Raw genomic sequence first — 22216 nt, 5'->3', positions numbered from 1 at the left:
AATTATTTCAGTTTTATAAGTTCTAAAATACAAGTGACATGCTTGTTTCATAAAGAATAAATTAAGAAAACGATTTCCACATATATACAAATATAAATTACAGTGCAATGCACTTTAATCTTATGTATCTTTTCTCTACCAATATTATGCATTTATTTTTTGAATGGTCATTACGGAAATGAAGTATTATATTTTTGTTACTATTGAAACTGAAGCAGAGAAATTGAGCTCCATTAAAACTTAAACCAGGAGCCTCACTTTGTTCATTCTCTACTTTATACTATAGTGTTACCAACTGAATATTTGTGCCCCATTCCCCCAGAATTCATGTTAAAACCCTAGTTCTCAAAGTGATAGTATTTGGAGATGGGGCCTTTGGAAAATAATTAGATTTAGAAGAGGGACCCTCATCAAGAACCAGATCCGAGAGCACCTAGATCTTGGACTTCCCAGCCTCCAGAACTCTGAGAAATATTTCTTGTTTAAGCCACCTAATACTTTGTAATAGCAGCCTCAGCAGATTAAGACATATACATACAAAAAGACTTCTGAGAATTGGCTTCCAAGCATACTTTCTAAAACATTCTTTGCATGATGAGTGACATTAGATGGAAAGCTAGTTGGAGATAACCTGATCATCCCACTCTACCTCTTCCACTCTACCACCACCTATACCAGGAGGAACGTCTTCATGATATAACATTCACCTCAGTTTCTAGATATTTTTTAACCTCAGATATGTTTAACTCCAAAAGCTGATACAATAGCCATTACATTTTCACATGTTATACTTACTCAAATGCCCATTATCCTATTTGAAACTACACTTGAATATATGGTTTCAAATAGGATAATAGGTATTTAAGTGTTTGTGAAATGAATATAATGCTTTTGCCTTTTCTGTTGATACTTTTGCTTAGGACATTTCCAATATATTTTTTTTCTTTCTTCATGAAAGTACATTTTTCACCTGAAAAATCCTGAACATTATTTGAAGAGTAAGAATTTTCTCAATTACCTTTCTTCCTGTGACATTGTATCCATTAATTCATTTTCATTCAACAATTATATATTTAATAGTTATCACGCAGGCTCTGAGGACAGAGAGGTTAAAAAAAAAAACAAAAAAATCTGGCTTTCACGGACCTTATATTCACTTTTATTTATTGAAATTTCTAGTGTTCTACCATTTTTAGAATGCTTTCTGCCCCTCTCAAGTTTGATACAGTTTAAAACAACAACAAAACTAAAATATATACTTTCTTTTAAACTCTGTCCACTTACGAACCTGTGACTGTCCATGGTAAGCTTTTAAAATGACTGAGACAGCTACCCAGAAGTAGATCTTCAGAGTCTTTTAAAGTCATCTCTCATACTCTCTTTTGCTATTATACCCAAACCAAACTAAAATTGTACTACTTTTCTATAACATCACCCAGAAATAGCCCTTTCAGTTTAAAATCTTGATACACACCTGTCTGCTGTACTGCTATCTTTCTGTTCTGGACCTCCTCATCATGCTACCTTTTCAGGATACTGAAAATATGAAAAGTACCTTTCCTTGTACCAGTATCCCTCAAAATCCTCTATTGGCATTTTACTGTCCTTAGTTGAGCTCAGTCTTTAGTAGGTGTCTTTCTGAATGCATCACTTTGTGTATCTATTTCTACCTTTTTTCATGCCCATTGAAGAGGCATTTTTATAACTCATACAGAGATCAATTGTAATCATGGTGAATCTTTAAGAAGTATTTACATTTAGTGAAAAACAGCTATAAAAATAACAAAAAGTCACAATAGTCCATGTTTAAAAGAAACTATCTTTACTTCATTGTTCAATCTGAGAGGTTGTTCTCTAATCACATTTCCAATTTTTAAATCTGTTTCTGTCCTTGTTATTTTCTTATTTATCAATACAAATTTATTCAAAGACAGAAATAAGAAATGAGAAATCGCATTAGAAGTGAGTTGACTAATTACATGAAATGGGCTTGTGCTTCTTCATTCTTCTGGTTGTCTAATTACCTAATGGTACTAAACTCTAGCTAGATCTAAATATTATGTGAGCTCAGTACTTTAGTAATTAAAAATATTCCAAAGTCATCGTAATATTTTTAATCACTCTATGCATAGTTCATATATTCCCCATTCCTTTTAATAAACTTCAAAAATATTTCTGTTAAATTTAAATTATGTTAAATCAATATATGGGTTCATGAATCTTCATTCAATACACAAAATATGACTTCCTTATTTTTTTTAAATTAAAATGACGTATTTTACTACATTAAATGGATGTTTCTCAACTTATGATGGGGTTATGTCCCAATAAACCCATTACGAGTTGAAAATATTGTAAATTGAAATGCATATAATACACCTAACCTACTGAACATCATAGCTTAGCCTAGCCTACCTTAAATGTGCTCAGAACATTTACATTACCTTACAGTTGGCAAAATCATCTAATACAAAACCTGTTTTATAATAAAGTGTTTGATATCTCATGTATTACATATCACTAGCCCAGTATAATATCAACATTCAAAATTTGAAGTACATTCAAATTTCAATGGTTTTGCATCATCATTTTAAAGAAAAATCATAGATTGAACCATCAAAAGTTGAGGATCATTTGTAATCTAATTTGATTAAACATTGGTATGTAGTCTTTTTTTTTTTTTTTTTTTTTTTTTTAGAGAGGCCAAATAATGACTTCTCATCATATAATTTCCCCTTAGTTGTAAGACTAAGAAAGAAAATGGATAAGGGGATTTTGCTGTTAACTCAAAAAGAGACTATGTAATACATACGGTAGACAGTATTCTTAATTTAATGCTTACAAAGTATGAGGCTGAACCCCAAATTACCTATAATGGCCTGCCATAGATTTTTTTAAAAACCCATTACTAAGTAAATACTCTGTGAACATGGTTATAGTTTTAGCTTGCACAACCTCTTGGTGATAGCAAAATAACAAGTTATACAGTGGTATATAAACAACCTCAAATTTAATCTAAAATGTCTTCTTAAGGCTTTAGGAGAAATTATCTAGCTCCAGTATTTTACTTTTTCTCTTACAAACAATCTTCTCAATGTCCCAAAGCTATGGTTGCTTCTACTGCCAAGATTTTAGTGCCCCAGGGGGTAAAGATTTAACTGTCATCCCTGATTGTCTTTCCAATCCCTGTTTTTTACCTTTACACACCTGAAACACATAAGTCACTTCTCTCATGACTAATCTCCCTGTAAAAGGAACTAACAGTTACCAAATAAACACAGCTCAAAATCCCGGCATTAACTTTAATAATTCCTATCTTTAACCAAGTTCTATCTCCCTGTAATTTTTCTTAATAATGCCTTTTAATATACTATTTCTCTCTTTCATAAGTCAAACTGTACTTTTTACACTGGGGTTGATAAATTACCACATTCCTTACCTTATATCTCCATTCTTGTTTTATCTCTTGATATTTATTTTCCATTTGAAGCTGGTATGACCATTGTTACCCAAATATACTAAACATACAGTCAAGAATTTCTAACTTTCTTGTCTAGTTTTTCTACTTCTGCCATGAAGCCTTCTTGAACTATCTCATTCCTCAGTACTCTGTCTTCTAAAGACAATGGAGTAATTTTTGAAGTGAGGATGATTGAAGGGTGACATGGGGGTAGAAGTCATAATCACATGTATGCATGTTTAATCTTGTTCCTAACACAATGACAACAATTATAATGAAAAAGATCCATTGATCAGAACCATAAATGGTATTCTCAAAAACTCTGGGGTGGAAAAAACAAAAGGCCTAGCATTGCCGTCTTATAATATTTATTGCTTATGTGATACATCAGTATGTGAATGTGGCACATTACAAGTACCAACATGGTACATTACAAATATGTTTGATATTATACTGTTATAAATAGTTTTTTAGGTATATGTCTTTTCTTTAGCAGATTATAAGCTTACTACATAATGTAGCTGTTACATTTTTAGCTCCAGTTCATTCGTTCACCAAATATTTACTGAGTATCTGTTACATGTCATGCATTATTTTAAGTACTGAGGTTAAAATAATGAAGATAGTAGTGAAAGTCTCTGTTCTCATGAAGTTTACATGCTAGTGGGGAGATACAAATAAAAAATTAAATTCAGAAAACCAACACATATCAAGAAGGGATAAGTGCTCTAAAGAAAGATACATCAGGCTAAAGGAAAGAGGAAATGATGGGAATGCAGAGTGCTACTTTATATGGGTTGGTCAAGAAATCCCTATGTGATAAAGTATCCATTGGGCAGAAATCTGAAGAAAGAAAATATTTATACTACGTGGGTACATGTATTATCTCTTCCTGCATAACATATTACTATAAAATTCTGTAGCTCAAAGCAATGAACATTTATTCTCTCACAGCTTCAGTGGGTCAGGAATTCAAGAGTTGCTAAGCTAGGATGGGTCTGGCCCAGGGCTTCTCATAAGGTCATAAGCAAGCTGTGGGTTGGGACTATGGAATTCTAGAGACAGGAAAGAAGATTTAACAAGAAGGGCATACTTACTCCTATTTTTGGTTAGAAAAATTCTAACGATTCTACCTACTATGATTCTAGAGAATAAACATAAAATTAAAATAACATCTATTTGATGTAAGGACCATATGACCTTTATGCCCATAAAAGAGGGCAAAAAGATTATTTCAATCTTTGGTTAAATTTCAAGATGGTTTTATTTGGAATTCAAGTAAGCTCTAGGTTAGGATAGTGGTTAGGAAAATCAGAACTATTTGATATATTTAAATGTATGTAATGAAACAGACTATTCTGCAGGTGGATGAGGATGGCCCCAAATTTTAAAGCTATGTGACCCAAGGAAGACATACAACCCTAACATACATTTGTCTGTTAAGCTGTCAGTGAACTTAGAATATCAGACAATTTCTTTTCCTAATTTAACTGTGGAAAAAATGGTGGTTTTGACTTTATTTCATGACTATATTTTAATTATCAAACTAAATAGTGCTTAATGTTATGAAATGCAAATTAGATGTTCTCCATAAATCAAAGTAACCCTAGAATGGGTAGCTTCCTGCAGCTCAAAATGGGTAGCGTTTCTATTTGGAAAATGCTGAAATACAATACATATTCATTTATTAACTTTACAATGAACAACCTCAACACAGAGAAACTGTGTTTTTACAATATGCTGTTGTTATTTTCATTCTTTGAAAACACAGCTACATTGAGTCAATCTTTTAATAAATGGGACGTTCTATGCATTATAATTTGTAATTATATTTCCCCAGGTTAGAATTTTAATTCATTTTTGAACAAACCTTTTAGAAAAAAAGAAAAAGAATTATGTATTCTAGGGAATTGATTCTAAATGTAGACAATATTCATTTTGAATACAGTGATGATTGTCAAGTGATGACAGTTGTAAGGATAGATCTCAAAAAGTTGGTAAGGAGATTCAAAGTTCTACTTAAGTCAGGCAACAATGTTCAGTTTTTAGAAGGATTATAAAATCAAAAATTAATTTCGTCAAAGAACCATACTTGCCAGCACTGCATTGCACATGTTCTACATTAGCATAGGGAGGCAGTAATGGGTAACAGAAGGACAACGTGGTTGGTGAAACTTAGTGCTGCATTTTGCAGAATGGGATTTTTCACTGTGGTCATTACTTCTTATGTAAACACCATGATCTCTTAGAGATTAAAACTTGGTGAAAATATTGGTGAGGTAGACAAAATTTACGAAATAACCCCTCTTTTCATAGAGACCATTACTTTTTTTGATTTGGGTAGCAATACTAAAGTATTTGTTACCACTTAATAACCTCAAAAAACAAAACCTTGAATTCTGAGATGTCTTTTTGCTCTGCTATCACTTCAAATATAAAAGCTACCATCTTCTCTCACCTAAAGTCTCCACTTAAACTCTCTTCCCACAAAGTTTTTCACATTCTACTGATCTGAAACCTTATGTAGGAGGCACAGCCTTTCCTGCATTTCCATTGCTACTTTCTTGATACGGCCCATTAGCACTTCTCACAGGGACTACTCCAGGCTTCTGGATTATCCCCAGTCCATTCTCTATGTTTCTATCAGAGTGGGCTTTCTAAAAATGTAAAACTGTCCATGGTCATTTCTGCTTACGGTCCTTCTGTGCCTAACTTCAGTTTTGGAGCTGGCACTAAACAGCCTCTCCCTTTGCTCCCTGTTCACCTCTCCAGCTTCAGCTGCTGTCAATTCTCCCACAGACCCTTCACTCTCAATGACCTAAGCTATTTGCAATTCATAAATGCATCAAGTGACCCTTGGCCATGCTCATTTCTTCCTCTCCTCACAAATTCAGCTCTAGCACCACATTTTCTAGCTCCTATGATTGCACTTACCATACATCATTGTTACCAGTCATTAATTTAGGAGTCTACCACTCACATGGTTGCACATACTATTTGCTGTAAGATTTCTATTTCAAGTATGCAGCTCAGCTCCTGGCACATATAGAATGCTATTAAATCAACAAATTTATAGAAACCATTGCCGATTTCAGCTTTCCTAATAAAACTAACTCTGTATACCAAGATTTCCTAGTTGCTATGTCAGAGGATTGTAGAACTGGAGTTTGTTTGATATTAGGAAGACCAAGCAGAAGGAATACATATTTCCACTGGAGGTAGGATGAATAGATGGTGAAATGCAAAATGGCAGAGGCTAGTAATGCTATAATTAGGGAAGGAAAGTATTTAGGTTCTATGACAGCCAGTAAGCTAACTCCTGGATGCTCTCAGAAGATTTAGTTGGGTAATATGTAGTTCTGGTTTATTTGGGAAGGCAACAGGGGTGGCAGGGGGAAGGGTCACAGAGTAGAATAGCATCGAGCATTAGCGGAGAAGAAATTTTGATAGACTGACATAAATAAAGAAAAAATTGACTGGAAAGTAAAATTGCTTCAAGTACACTTGAAGTGAGTGATGGGAATCCAATCAAAGATTTGAGATACCAGACCATAAATTCAATGGTAGGAAAATTGATTATATCAAATTGAATCCTCATTTTCAAAAAATTAAGGCACTGGATTAGATAAGCCTCACGATAAGGTTACAGTTGCTGATAGGGAGACTGAAAGTAGGAATGTGGTCAGAGGAAAGGAAGACAGCACTACCTGACTGAAGGATTCAGAGGGTAAAGGAGGCAGGGCTCATCTGAAGTCAGATTACTTGACTAGACCTGTCTGGTCCCATCACCTGGCACCCACCTGTGGGTGAACTGGGCAAGTCATTACAAAAACTAAAGATGGACTTGGTGGGATTAGCATATCAGTTAGAAAGCAGATTTTATTTTCCTGGTGGTAAAATTCACTTCAAAAAAATCTGTTGTTTGTTTATATATGATTAAATTACTACTTCTTGTAATATTCCAGGATTTAAATTTATTTTTCTGAGCACTAATCTCCAACAATGTATAATTTGAAGTTCTCAGCCACTGGCTCATTTCCAGAAAATTTCAAAAATCTTACCAACAAATACAAAGAGGAGTGTTTCTAATTGGTCATTAGAAATTATATAAAGGTAATAAAGTAAAAGACTTTAAATTTACAAACATGTATCGATAACATATTGAGTTCACTAAATTCTTGAACATGAGCTATGAGCAAAGGATTTACAAGGCTGCAGTCACATCTGATAGTCTATGACAAACCTGGGCAAAGATTCTGTGTTTTGCTGTGGTCATTTTATTTTTGATTTACAATACCTTGCACAGTGACTGGCATAATAAATGATCATCAATGTTTGTGAAAAAAATTGATTAAATGAATAAATAGTTAATGTAAGTTACACTATATCGTACAGTTATGCAAAAATAATAAAAAATATGCTGTGTTTGCAACTTAAGCAAAACAAAGTTGAATTCACCCAAATATCTAACTTTTAAAAGATAAATGCAAATAGCTGGTAGCTGATTTAAGCACCAGTAACAGAATTGAACACCTAAAAAGTAAATTTTGTCCCAGGTAAGAACATGTGAATGACCCTGATTACTTGTCAATAGAAAAAGATAAGTGCAGGCATTTTCTCTTTCTACTTTGGATCAGCAATCAGATTCACTCACAGATCACTGATTCATGAACAGCACTATATACTTACTTTGAATTTTCAAGTAGCCAGTGTTTCATAAGTGTTTATATTACAAGTACACCCTCAGCCATCTCTTTTTCTCTGGTATAGTGTTCTCATGATTTTTAGCCAGATAAGACTCAAGAGTTTCCTTTATGACTTGTATTATTTTATCAATACATTATTTCAAACTAAGAAAAAATATTTATTCATTTCCAGCGACATAGGATTGTTTTTAGTTATTTGAATGGCTAATATGTGCTCATGAAGTCAAATGTATACCTTTTACACAAAGAACAAAGATTAGTTTTATTTTCAAGTGAATGTGCAAATGACTTGATATAAACCAATTATGAAGTGCCTACATGAATTTCTGTGCCTTTATTTATTTCTCATTAGAAGTTTGATAATGAAATGTCCACAAAATCACATGTTTCTAATGGAAACTTGTTTAAGTTTTGGATATTCATCTAATCACAAATGTGCAGAAATTAAAATGGTTGAAACAATTTGACTCAGTTCCTAAAAAGCACATGGCTCACAATTCTCTGAAAGATGGGGATGTTAGATAGTATGAGTCTTTACTGTTGAAAAGATAAAGAAAATGGCAAACTGAACATTCAGTTTACTATGGAATGCTTGATAAGGAACAATTCAGGAATTAAAAGGTCCCATAGGCTTCATGTGTTATATCTATTTTGCTTTTATTTCCTCAAAGCTTCTTATTTTTCAGTCATTCATATGAAATTATTCATAACTGATTTACTGCATTGGACAGGAGTTATTTTCTCATCCTATTTCTGACAAATATCTTCAAAGCTCTTACAACACAGATACCAAGAGAGGAAGTGAAATGAAATGGGACTAGACGGGGGAAAAAGGGCAATGCTCTTAAGTCAAACTGCACAGAGAGGTGAATGGTTCAGTGCATGAATATCTCAAAAATGCCCTTAGAATTTTGCTCTTAACTACAGGTCTATCAGCAGGCTTTGTCCAAATGAAAAACTAACAAACCAAAGCAAACCAAACTAAACTAAACAAAAATAAAACTTTCTGACAGAAATTCTCCAGTGAATGTCTCTTAGAAATGAGCCACTTTATTAGCTGCTCAGCAACCTTGAGAAAACATTTCTCCCCCTGGCTCCTTTTTCTTTAACTCTTACAGAAAAAGAAAAATCCCTCCCCGCCCCACCCAGTTTCTTATATCTCAGTTTCAGTTACCTGTGTTTCAATTACCTACAGTCAAACTCATCCAAAGATAGGTAAGTACAATAAGATATTTTGAGAGAGAGAGAACACAATCACCTAACTTTTATTATATAGTTGTTTTATTTTATTATTATTGGTTGTTGTGAATCTCTTATTGTGTCGAATTTATAAATTAAATTTTATCACAGGTTTGCACATATAGAAGAAAACATAGTACAGTCTGTATAGGGTTTGTTATTTTCTCTGGTTTTAGGCATACTTGGGCATCTTGCGATGTATATACCTGTGGATAAGGCAGAACTATTGCAGTTTTCTCCTCTTACCTGATAGGAGCACCTTTGGCTTGTGCTGGTCTCAACAATACAGTTATTGTGGTGGCAGTTTCATTGAGAGAGGCATCAACTCCTTCATAGTCAGGTAAAGTTGGAGCTGATGAGTGATGAAGAGACAAAAAAAGGTTCAATTAATTTACAGTAATATATTATAGGTCAGAATGAAGAGACGATCTTAAGTTAGGAAAAAAAAAAAAATTCACCTAATTATATATAATGTATCTTGTTTTATAGCGTAACATCTCCAAATAAATTTCAACTCTGGGAACTTAAAACATCAAAAGGTAGAAAATCAAGATTTGTTGTGGAAATTTAAATAATAATCTGGCAATTTATGACACACATTCCAAACATTTTGTGAAGATGCTCTCCTTTTAGTTTCCTGAGACCTTCAAGTGAGTAATGATGGGAGGGAGGGAAGGTAGTAACCGAGAAGACTCGGCAGCAGTGATTATGGAGTCACATAATGGAGATCAGGAGCTATGAACAGCAGGAGCTGAGGTCAAGGGCTGCCTGGTGAAACAGTGTCATTTATGATCTTATAGTGTAGAAAGACCCAGTATTCTTATCCTAATGTTTTTCACAACTCTGGTCACAAGAGAAATATATCAAGAAGGGTGGTGAATGAGAATGGAAATCTCAGTTTTTGTTCATCGGAGATATTAGGTGCCAGATTCTTGAAAAGAATAAATTTATAAATTTTTACAATATTTGATAATGCTTAATTGGGGACTGGGATCTTGAGGGGGAGAGTTACTTCAAATAGCTTTGGATGGCTTCCATGTAGAAAGCTGTTTAAGGAGTATATACTCAATGAAATGTATGCATTATCTCTATCCATTCATTGAACATTTACTGAATACATACTATGTGCCAAGTTTTATGAGAAATGCTATGAATATAAAGACAAAGCATGTCTCTGATATTTATAGAATTAAAAGTAGGAATTCACATTTTATGAAAAGAGTCTTAAAACCAAAAAATTACAGCAAAATGTTAGGGGCCAAAAGTGGAAGACCATTTGCCAAAACAGTGGTTCTCAAACTTGTAAGATCAGAAGCACCTAGAGGGCTTCCTAACACACAGATTATAGCCCGTCTCTCCTAGAGTTTCTGATTCAGTATTTCTGGGGAGGGACCTGACAATGTTTGTTTATAGACACTTCTCAGGTGATGTTGATGATGATGGTCTGGGGGTGGGGGGTAGGGGGTCACACTTTTTACATTAGTATTGGCAGTGGGATGATGAAACCAGAAGGCTCAGGGTGTCTAATGATGTTTAAGCCAAATATTAAAAAGAAGGGTAAAAACTCATCAGGAAGAGAAAGGATGAACTAAAATTCTGAGAGAGGAAACAGAATAGCTGAAGATAACAAAATATGAAAGGGCATGGTATGTTTAAACAGCTATAAGCTGTTGGCTGTGCTGGGAACTTTGGGTTCATGGGGAGAAGTGGAGGATGGGAGGAGTCATGCAAAGAAGGACCCTGAATGCCAACACCGAGTGGATCATTAGACTTCGTCCCGCTGATTATAAGATACAAGACTGTGAAAATATTTAAGAAGGAAATATCTGTGGATTAAAGATAGATATAGAAATACAGTGAAGATGGATACGTCTGAAGGTAGGGATACCACTTAGAAAGATATTTCAATAATCTGTTTAAAATACTGTCCAGAAGGAAGAAAAGGAGCAGTGACATTAGAAAGAGATTGATTATTATCTGACAGCTTTTTTAGGAAGCAAAACCAACAAATATTAATTTAATACATGCACAATATGTAGTATGTATGTGTGTATATATGTGTATGTGAATGTATGTGTGTATATCAATAATTCCCCCAACCACTATGCCTCCAATAACTTGATTTCACTGTCATTTAAATTACTTTTTTTAAAATACTGAGCAATGTAATTACTGGACTCAGGGAATAAATTTAACAATAAATTATCTGAAACGTTCAAGTAATGCTGAGAATCACACTAACCATAAATTTTATTAATCTTAATGTGATTAATAATTGTTCTCAACATAACGTGATTGCAACCAAGTTTTTAAAGTACAATCAAGTACTTATTGCACTTAGGTTAATACAAGTGAAACTGAAGTTGAATAATTAAATGAAAAAACTAGATGGATGTTCTGGTCCTTTTTATAAACTTTATGTTCAACACAAACACAGTATCTGAGTCTTGAGAGACATACATATACACACACAAACACATTCATGGTTCTCAAAAATTTACATTTATTCTCAGTTTTATAAGTTTATGCAAATTTTGTAGCTGTCTCTCTTGAAAGATCTTACTCAATTATAGCACTACTGCTAATTCCAGAGGGTAGAAAACCTATCTCAGTACATCGTAACATCACCAAGTCCTATTTTCTGGTAAAGTGATTCAATACACACTTTAAATTCATGATTTGTAATTGTTCTCAGGAAAGAAAATTGCAATTTTAAAACATTATTATTTTATAATATAATGGATGATATTTTAAATGTTTTTTATTGGAATATTAAGATAAACAAAATGTTCTTCCAAGGAATTATAACTCATAATGGAATAGCTAATTTTATTCATGATATAAATTTTTAAAGTTTGTATTATATTCAACACATCTGCAAATAACATTTTAGACTCAAAATAATTTGGAAAGTACATGTCTTCTTTTTGATGCAAATGGTATAGATTTAAAAATTTAAAGACATATTTTATGGGTATTAATGATGTATCATTAATATTTGCCATGTAGAACTATAATAAAAATGAACATAAATGAACAAAAAAAATTTACAAAGTCAAAAATTTGTGCTTTTCTACATTGTGTGGCTAACCTTTAAATAGTTTATTTTTCAATTTTAACTCTTCAGTTACATATACAATATGTATTTTAGTAATCTTAAATAAGAAAAAACATTATATAAGCTTTAGTAGATTTAGGCCATATTACAAAGCTAATTCCTTGCAAGAATTTAATCAGGTTTAACTGATGATCGGACTGAAGGAGAAATAAGCTCTGTAAACAATCTAGTCAAATACAAACTATGCAACTGTGAATACAATAGAATGTAAAGTTTAATTTGTTTATCAACCTAAAATTCTCCTGTATGTTCCCATTCTGAAACTTACATGTATTTATGTAAGATTTCTAAGTGTGAAAGAAAAGCCCATATTTGTTTAAAATTATCATAGTGTCAGGGAAAATGAAACAGAAACAAGGTATATAGTACTATAATGCTAGAGAAAGGATCTTCTACCATTTCTTTGATAACATTCATTTAGAGTAAAGGTCTGACACCATAATAATTATCAACTCCTCAAAAGTATCATAAGATCTATTAGGATTTATAATGAATTTTAAAAGATTTTTAATACAGATTTAGCATAATTTTTTTAAGACCACTGTCAATCAAAAGTGACTATTTCAGATGCGTTTTGGTTTGGACACATAATTCATATTCAAATAATTCTTTCCAGTGCTTTAAATTATGCATAACTATATTAAAGGTTTGACAAGCAAGATGGACTACACTTGGTTTGTATGTGATTCTCCAGGATGTGCCATTACAAACCAATGCCATAATCAATCCTATTTGTAATTTATTCATTTGCATACCTGAGATATTGGTGGTGACATTGATGGCTGTGGCTGGTCCAAAGCCTTTCACTGTGCTGGCTCTTATGAAAAACTGGTACGTGGTTCCAGGGTGGAGATGCATAAAGACATGATGTGTACTGTTCCATAAATTTGATACAGTCTGGGGAGGTCCAGCCACTGGAACTGCAGGATCAAACGATCTTATACTGCTATAGCTGATCTGTTTTAAGAAATACATGTATTACCGATCTGGTATCCATCATAAGAAATTGTAAATAAACTCTTTATAAATAAGGCAGTATGCAAGGGCATCCATGTGGAGTCAATGGTAATTTTTTCTTTTCTTTCTCATGTTGATATTGTTATTTCTGTCATGCTGAAGTTCTATCTATATATCAATCAATCGTCTACCTATCTACAGATACACCTGGAGTTATATCTGACCAAACCAATATACAACTATTTTCTTCCACCAAAAAAAAACCACAATAAGTTATGCGTACATAAAAAATCTTATAGTTATATACTTGAATGCATATGAAACACAGAAAGTGTTCAACAAATTTTTATTATTAATACATTCTATACTTTGTTCAAGTTATATAACAAATTTCATGTAAACAGTACTCAAATATGCGAACACAGTTGCAAAATATAACATTGCACTAGTGATTCTCATTTCCATAATTCACTCTGTAGCCATTAGAAATTTAAGCATTTATGCTCTAATCAACGCTATGTAGGAACGGAACTACATATTTGTGTAATTTAAATGATTCTTTCATTTCTTCTTTTTTAGTTTCTCATATTTGAAAAGATAATGATTTATATTCACAGCTGAAATGAAGCTCTGGAAAAGTCAGCTTTAATATCTATTTTGCTTTTTGGAGATTATTCCTTACTTTGAAACAAGTGAAAATCAATGGCTTCTCCTAAATCACAGTATGATAGGAGTTTCTTAATTTTATAAAAAGGAAAATGAGGGTTTTTTAATATGTGATTATTTATTACTATAACCATCATATCTGATAATGACTATCCTGCTTCCCTCAATCAACAAAACAGCAACAAAAAACATGCATTTTTTAAGAATTTGAAAATTCTAGATGCCATACAAAATATTTATTTATTTTGATGCTTAATTTTGGAATCAAAGAATTTGTAAATTAAAACAAAGGAGAATAATGATTTTAATCCCCTAATCCTCATTTACGTCTTTTCCATATTTCCCTCTAGCTTTTCCTTTCTTTCTCCCTTTTATTCCTTCAATTCACATTTCAATTAACTTCCTTGTTCTCCCAATACCTCATATTGAGTGATGATTCCATTTGGATCCAAAGGTTCTTTCCAGTTCAAGAAGATCTTATTTTCAAAGGATGTTCCTTGAAGAGATTTTACCGGTACGGGGCCAGGCACTACAAAACACATGAATTTTTTGTTATGAAAATGCTTACATGAGAAACAGAAAAAGTAAATCAAATAAGCTAGATAAACAGGATTAAAAATAATTATAAAGAAAAATAAATTAAAATGTGTCCTTAGAAACAAACTATATGACTAGTTCTCTGATTTTACTTTGATATATGGGAATTTAAAGCAAATCTATAAGGTTCTGATGCAGAAAATGTAGAAATGCAAAGTTATTTTTATTCAAAAGAATATTCTATCACCTTAGAGAGCTGCATAAATTATGTAGTCTAATTTTCTCTGTTGTATACCTCTAATGACATGAAGATCTTATTTGTAATTTGTTTCAAGAACAGAGCTGTATTTCCCTGAAAGATTTTTTTGAAAATTATGTGAATGCCCCAAAGAATCTCCATAAACAAAGTTGATAAAATAAAAAACTATGATAAAATTAGCACTCTTTGGTCTGGAAAGCCGAATCACATAGCAATGAATTGAAATGTCCATTAATAGCCAACCTTACTTTTATAGCTATACTTATTAAATGTTCTGCAATTTTAAAAAGGCAGTGTTGATTATTACCATATTTAAAGCGTTATTACAGATTGATAGGTTCAAATGTCACTGCTTTATCCTTTTAAAGGAAACTCACTTTTTCAAAGCTAAGAATTAACTAGTTTATGTCAGACTTGTTTAGAACTCAACAATCTGCACAACTACTTTTGAAGTGTCCCCAGCTATGACCATATTTGCAGAACCTTCGCTTCAGTCCTTATTTGCAAATGTCATATAACTGGCCATACCCAACGGCAACACTGAATGATGCACCAGCATCTATTGACAAAATACCAGATAAAAAATTCTTTGTTATCATGTTGTTTTCTTTTATATATTTTATTTAAATACTTAGCTGCTATTTATTCACATGAATATCCCATTTCTAGTTCTGATGTTTTAAAATATATACTGTCTATCCTACTTGGCTCAAAAATGTGTTTCTTTTTGAAAATGTCAACTGAATGTTGGGCAAGCAAAGCATACTTTTTAATTAATATTTTCTCTTAATCTAACGTTTCAGTGAACATCACACATGACATTATCTAGAAATGTGGTTTCAAAGTATATAGCAATTTTGTGAGGATTGAAATAAATTAAAAATCACTGGATCAAGGGAAATACATTGCATTGTGGCTACGAGCATCAAGAAATTCTGAATGATATATCATGAGAGCAGGATTTATTTCAATCTACAAGGAGACTATGAATGATATTATGACCTCTGAGACAGGCAACATAATTTGATACATTGAGGAAAGGAACCCACAGTAAACAGAAAAGATGCCAGCACTAAACTTCAGAGGATATGTTCAAGCCATTGTCAGCTGAAGGCTCAGAAGTTAACAGAAGGTGGCATCCGTTCCCTCCCTGTTCCACAGTATCAGCAAGGCTGTGCTGCTGATCCAGGCAGAGGGTCAGTGAGAGCCCCTCTGCACATCTGTGGCTACTGCTAAGGCTGCCATGGGTATTGGTTTGTCTTGCAGGAGTACCTGTTGTTTCCATTATATGCAAATGACATACACTTATGATTATATTGAAGGAAAAGATATTTCTTCATCCTTACATATCTCTCACAGAAGGTGGCTAATGGAGGGAAAAAGGAGTAAAATATCCAATTAATGAGTAAATGTTGATTTGATGGCATTGTAATTATAATAACTGCCTATGTTTAACTAACACAATTTAGCCTACAAATACTATAAAATGGCATGGATTTATTTTACTGAACAATGTTCAATAATAGGGATGGTTTAAAATATTTGTATAATTCTGCATTGAAAAAGGGGTAGAATTGGAAAGTATCTTCCCTAGAAGTTTTGTATTTCTATGCTCTTACACTTTTTCTGTTTTGACAATAGAATTCACTACAAGTACCTATAGGTTGCATTTGTAAGAGAAAAGTTTCTGGGAAAGTTGTGGACAAGAGAGTGTCATACTACTTGTTGTGTACTTGGATGAGCATAGTAGATGAGAGAAGGAACTACACTTAGATGAACAAAAAAACACACATAAACAGGTGAGGTGAGGTGTGAGCACAAACAAATTAGATTCAGTAACTTTCTACATTTGAAGGAAGACCATGTGTACAATTATAGACAGAAAATGTCTGTCTGTAGCTATGATTTGTGTAAATACTATATGAAGTTACTAAAACCATTATCATGGCAGTCTACTGATTGCAGGGAATGTCACTTCACATTTCCACATCAACAACTTTTAATGGAAACAGAATGCTGACTTTTGTTTCCCTGCCTGAGAGATTTATGACAGCTGTTTCAGCTACTTTTTTTGGAAGTCTTTTATGATATAACTCTCAAAATGGAAAAATGAGGGGGAAATAAAATATGGGTGGGGCAAGATTATATTAGATAAGCATTATAGCCTTTAACATGTAATAAATATACGTTTAAAAATAGCTTTGTAGTCTCAAAAAAATGTCCCCAAACCAGGCTTTTCTGCTGAGCTAACTTCATAATATTGATTTTTATGAATGCTGAAATAAAAAATGAAAACAAAAACTTGTACAGAAAATTCTGTTCATGCATTAAAAAATGTATGCAATAAATTAAATATAAATTCTACCTTAGGGCTCTGGTGGGAAATGGTTCTAGTTTTGCTCTCATGATTTATGGATGTCCCTAGAATTCTTTTTATAAAATTATGTCCTCTTATTAGTTGGTTGATAATTTATTCTATTTCTATGTATATAGGGCAGTAATAATTTAGTAACATTGACTTAATCAGATCATCATAATCCATCGATCTTTGCAACAACAGATTATGATTTAGGTTTTCTTTCCCCGCTCAGGAACATTAAGACACGTCAAGTCAACTATTCTATGTAGAAAGTGAAGCTCACGCGCTGATTCGAAGACGGAGTTACTTGCAAATACTTCATGGAAGAGTTTACATATCAATCATTAAATATTGTATACAAAACAAAAAGAAAACATTACGCTCATAGTAGAAGGGACTAGTTTGTGACAATACTATGAAATAACAATATGAAACTTAATATCATTAAAACTGGTAAAAAATTCTTCAAATCAGAGATTAAAATAAAACTAGGATTGAAAATGATATTAAAATTAGAATTCAAAATATTTTGAAAAATAGTTAATGCCATTGCATTTTTACAAAACTATTTCAGATAAAATAAATAGTACAGTCATGAGTTTGATCAATGTAGGGCAAAATTTAAAATTCCAAAGCAACTCATTCCGTGATTATTAGTCTAGTCATATGCATACTGAAAAATGCATTTAAAAATTTAATGCAATATGCAAAAGATTATATAAGCCTGGCTGCATTCTTTTGTTTGTGGGAAAGAAGGGCAAACTAACAAACCATATCAAAAAATACCATCAAAATGAATTGTATTACTAGAGAGTGACTGGCTAAAGCAGCACAAAACTATGTAACTGAGTCTACCATTACCAATTAGGACATGCTTTTTTTTTAAGGGTAGGCAATAAAACAAGTGAACATACTTTACTAACTGAAAACATGGACTACAAAGTGCCTAGTGTGACAGAGACCTTGTAACATTTATCTCATTTTAAAAGAAAAGATAGAGATTTTTTGGAGCTTTCGAAACTACTTAGACTTCTCATTTTTATCATGTGCCTATGAAACAATTACCCCTAACCATTCTTTCTTGCATAAATACACATTGAGTTGTGTCCGTGTGGCAGGGGTAAGATACAAGGATGTTTGTGTGTTTATAAATTAGGAAAGGGGTGTTGTTTAAATGCTGTTGCTGCTTCAATTAGGTGCCAGTTCAAACATGATGTCTAAAGTAATTATGTTTGGTTACCTCAAACATGACAAAAGTACATTCATCATAAGTAAGTCTTAGGTTTATTCTCAGAAATTTTAGGAACATGAGTAACTCCATTTATAATTTCCGAACTATATTGTTTCCTTCAAATTTTGAGCTAAATGTTGTTAAAGGGCTCTCACTTCTCTTATTGCAACAAAAACAGCAAGGCAAATGAAATGATGGTAATTTCCACTTTCAGAGTGGGAGAGTTTGAAATTATAAGTATTTGTAGAAACTATAGCATAATAACCTATTTTATGGAAAGCTAAAAAGACACACCTGATCTAAAATTCAGAACTTGAGGGACCTTGGGAATACGTGGTTATAAAATACATCCTGTTTTATGAAACCCAAATAAAAATGTAGTCCAGCCGGACACGTTGGCTCACGCCTGTAATCCCAGCACTTTGGGAGACCGAGGCGGGTGGATCTCTTGAGGTCGGGAGTTCAAGACCAGCCTGGCCAAGATGGTGAAACCCCATCTCTACTAAAAATACAAAAGTTAACTGGGCATGGTGGCGGGTGCCTGTAATCCCAGTTACTTGGGAGGCTGAAGCTGGAGAATTGCTTGAACCTGGGAGGTGGAGACTGCAGTGAGCCTAGTCAAGTCACTGCACTCTAGCCTGGGGGACAGAGTGAGACTATCTCCCAAAAACAAAAACAAACAAACAAACAACAACAAATATATATATATATATAGATATATATATATATATATATATATATATCTATATATATATATATATCTCCCTAATGTCAAGCTACTTAAGGAGAAGTTTAGAGTTTAGAAGGGGGTGGAACCTCAGATATCACTTAAAGCCCTTCATTTAAAGATGAGAACCGACACCTAATTTAGCTTTTCCTTAGTTTACCATATGGCACACTTTTATTTCTACATGCCTTAATTCTTAAAAGGAAATTTTGAAAGGAAATAGCTTACATCTAAAGAGTGACTTATTGTTATTATTAGATTATCATTTGCAGAATTTCTATATGTTTTTGCTAAATTAGGAAATATATTCTCATTCAAATTATAATATACTGTAGTGCTATAACAGGTATGTGAACATTGAAATACTAATATAAATATTTGCTCATATTTATTTATTAAGAAGTAACACACAGAAATTAGACAAAGTACAGTTTAGTTACTTGGATGGCAAGAAGATATATAAAGAACAGCCTGCTAATGTCTAATAAAGGCCATTATATTAGACTTACAGATATGAACTGTTGCTTTCTTTTATATTTATACTCACATAAAACCATCTAAAATGAATAGAAAGGGTAAACAGTATAAACAGTGTTTTCTTTTTCTTTTTTCTTTTTTTCTTTGAGATGGAGTTTTGCTCTTGTTGCCCAGGCTGGAGTGCAATGGTGCAATCTCAGCTCTCTGCAACCTCTGCCCCCGGGTTCAAGTGATTCTCCTGCCTTGGCCTCCTGAGTAGCTGGGATTGCAGGCACCCACCACCACACCCAGTAATTTTTTGTATTTTTAGTAGAGACGAGGTTCCTTCATGTTGGCCAGGCTGGTCTTGAACTCTTGACCTCAGGTGATTCACCTGCCTCGGCCTCCCAAAGTGCTTGGATTACAGGTGTGAGCCACTACGCCCAGCCCAACAGTGTTGTTTTCAAATATGAGAAAAATAAAAACAGCTACTATTGGTTTATAAAATACAAAAACCTTAAGTTTTTTAGCAAGTGCATTTTACCAATAGGCAATTGATATAGTGCCATGGATAGTAAAAGTTATTTTTGAACATTTGATTTAAAAAAACTCCTTCATTTAAGTTTTTACTGTAGTTGCCACTTCTGTATAAGAAGAGAGGACGACAGAAGTACATTTCATTGAGTATTTGGATGCTTGTCTGAAGAATATTAGGTTTTGTAAAAGGCAATTTTTTTCCAAAGTTGACCTCATTAATAACATTTACATGATTTCAGAAACCAATTCAGTATTGGGCAATCTTAGGTAAATCGTAAGCAATCACATCATTCTTGTTAGAGAATTCCCCCCTTTTAAACAGCAAAGTATGTGCATACCATCTTCATCAGTTTGAATAATTGTCTCTTCACTCTCCTTCCTTCCCTCTGGATTGGTTAGGATCATCTTGAGGCTGACATTTGTATAAGGTGGCAGATGGTTCACAACATGCTGAGGGGCTTTGGGGTCCATGTCCAAACAGTCTGCCTTGCTCTCGTTGTGACCACGGAAGTAATGGTAGCAGATAGTGACATTAAAAGTGTGGCAACGCGTAATGTTGTAACCCAAGGATTCCCAGTCCACAGCAATCCGTCTTGCCTGTATTTCAGCAATCTTTAATGTCTTTGGGGTTCGCATAGGTTCTGAAAAATAAATCAAAGTTGCAGACAGCTGTCAATTATATCATGAATAATCTTGGAAAAGTAAAACACCAAGTATAATATAGCACATGCAAATCTACAAAATGTGAAAGTCATGTTTGATTTTCACTTGCTTTATTTATTCATGATCCTATTCTTGAAGGTTTCAATCAGGGATTAAGATTTAACAACAGGAAAAGAAAAGAAATATAAAACGTCAACAACCCACAGTACTCAAGAACTTGTCAGAAAAATAAAAACCTGAAAATGTAGCCACCATGCCTTTATAGTTGTTTCTGTTGTTACTACACAATTCTCTGCCTTTCTTTTGTCTTTATTGAGCAAGTGAATTAGCTAATATATCAAAATGGATAAGAGTCAACACATTCTACTTTGTGATTTATCATGTCACTAAGCTATGCTGTATACTAATTATTCTAATTGTAGCAATAATATACCACCATTTACAAGAAATGACACACATATTAATTAACATTAATTATTTCCATAGTGATGTTATTCATCAAAGCAAAAAACAATGGAGAAAAATTACAAGAACATATGTAGATATTCACATTGTCTTCTTTCCTTATTGATCTCTTTCTTTTTCTAGAAAATATTCAGGTCTGACAATGCATTCACTGTCACCCAAACCAAACTGGGAGGTGAATTTTCCATTCAGCTGGAAAATACTGGCAGAACTGAACACTCCAAAGACTAGAATCCATCCTTCACTGCTTCCCAAGTGTATTCTTTCCTCATTCAAGACTAATTTTAATCATCTAACTTAATGAACATAATTACTCTATGAAAGTCATGGCCATGGCAACATCTACACAGTAAAGAAACTAATGCATAACAAAAACTTTAATTCATTGATTTAACAAAAGGAAAAAAGTCAAGGCATTTCCGATGCCTCTCTTAACTCATTAAAGATAGTCAAATTCTTGCTAAATGGAAATCAGTAGGGAAAATAACAAAAAAAGTCTGACTTGGGGGCTTTTATAAATTTTTGTTTTTGAGATTAAAATCACAGTTCTGTAAAAATAATCAGCATGCTACACAGATGGCAAGCCCAAACTGGGATTCTAGTTCAATGTATTTAATGTGCAATCTGAAATGAACTCTGGTGGCCATTTAATTTAAAATCGTAGATTACAAAAATCTACATATATGCAAATTAATCTTTGGTAGAATCTAATGCTTAGGTTTTAAATGTTATTTGCCAGTCTTATGACTATTCACAGTATCCAGCCTCCCAACTTTACCACTTTCATTTCAGACATTACCTGAAATTTCATTTCAGACGTTTCCACAGCCTGGAAG

At 33.1% G+C, this 22216-nt stretch overlaps 1 protein-coding gene across 18 annotated transcripts in view; it reads right to left on the bottom strand.

Annotated features, from left to right (window-relative positions):
• Positions 1–22216, bottom strand: part of PTPRK (protein tyrosine phosphatase receptor type K) — a 553640-nt gene that overhangs the window by 107836 nt on the left and 423588 nt on the right. For all 18 annotated transcript variants that reach the window (XM_017958332.2, XM_017958334.2, XM_017958333.2 and 15 more), the window contains exons 8-11: positions 20591–20893; positions 14566–14675; positions 13279–13480; positions 9652–9757 (exon numbers count right to left, since the gene is read on the bottom strand). In XM_017958332.2, the coding sequence (XP_017813821.1) occupies positions 9652–9757; positions 13279–13480; positions 14566–14675; positions 20591–20893 (721 nt within the window). The remainder of the gene's footprint in view (positions 1–9651; positions 9758–13278; positions 13481–14565; positions 14676–20590; positions 20894–22216) is intronic.

The sequence above is a fragment of the Papio anubis genome, chromosome 6 (assembly GCF_008728515.1).
Source record: "Papio anubis isolate 15944 chromosome 6, Panubis1.0, whole genome shotgun sequence".
NCBI lineage: Eukaryota > Metazoa > Chordata > Mammalia > Primates > Cercopithecidae > Papio > Papio anubis.
This window is presented reverse-complemented; position numbering and strand designations above follow the sequence as displayed.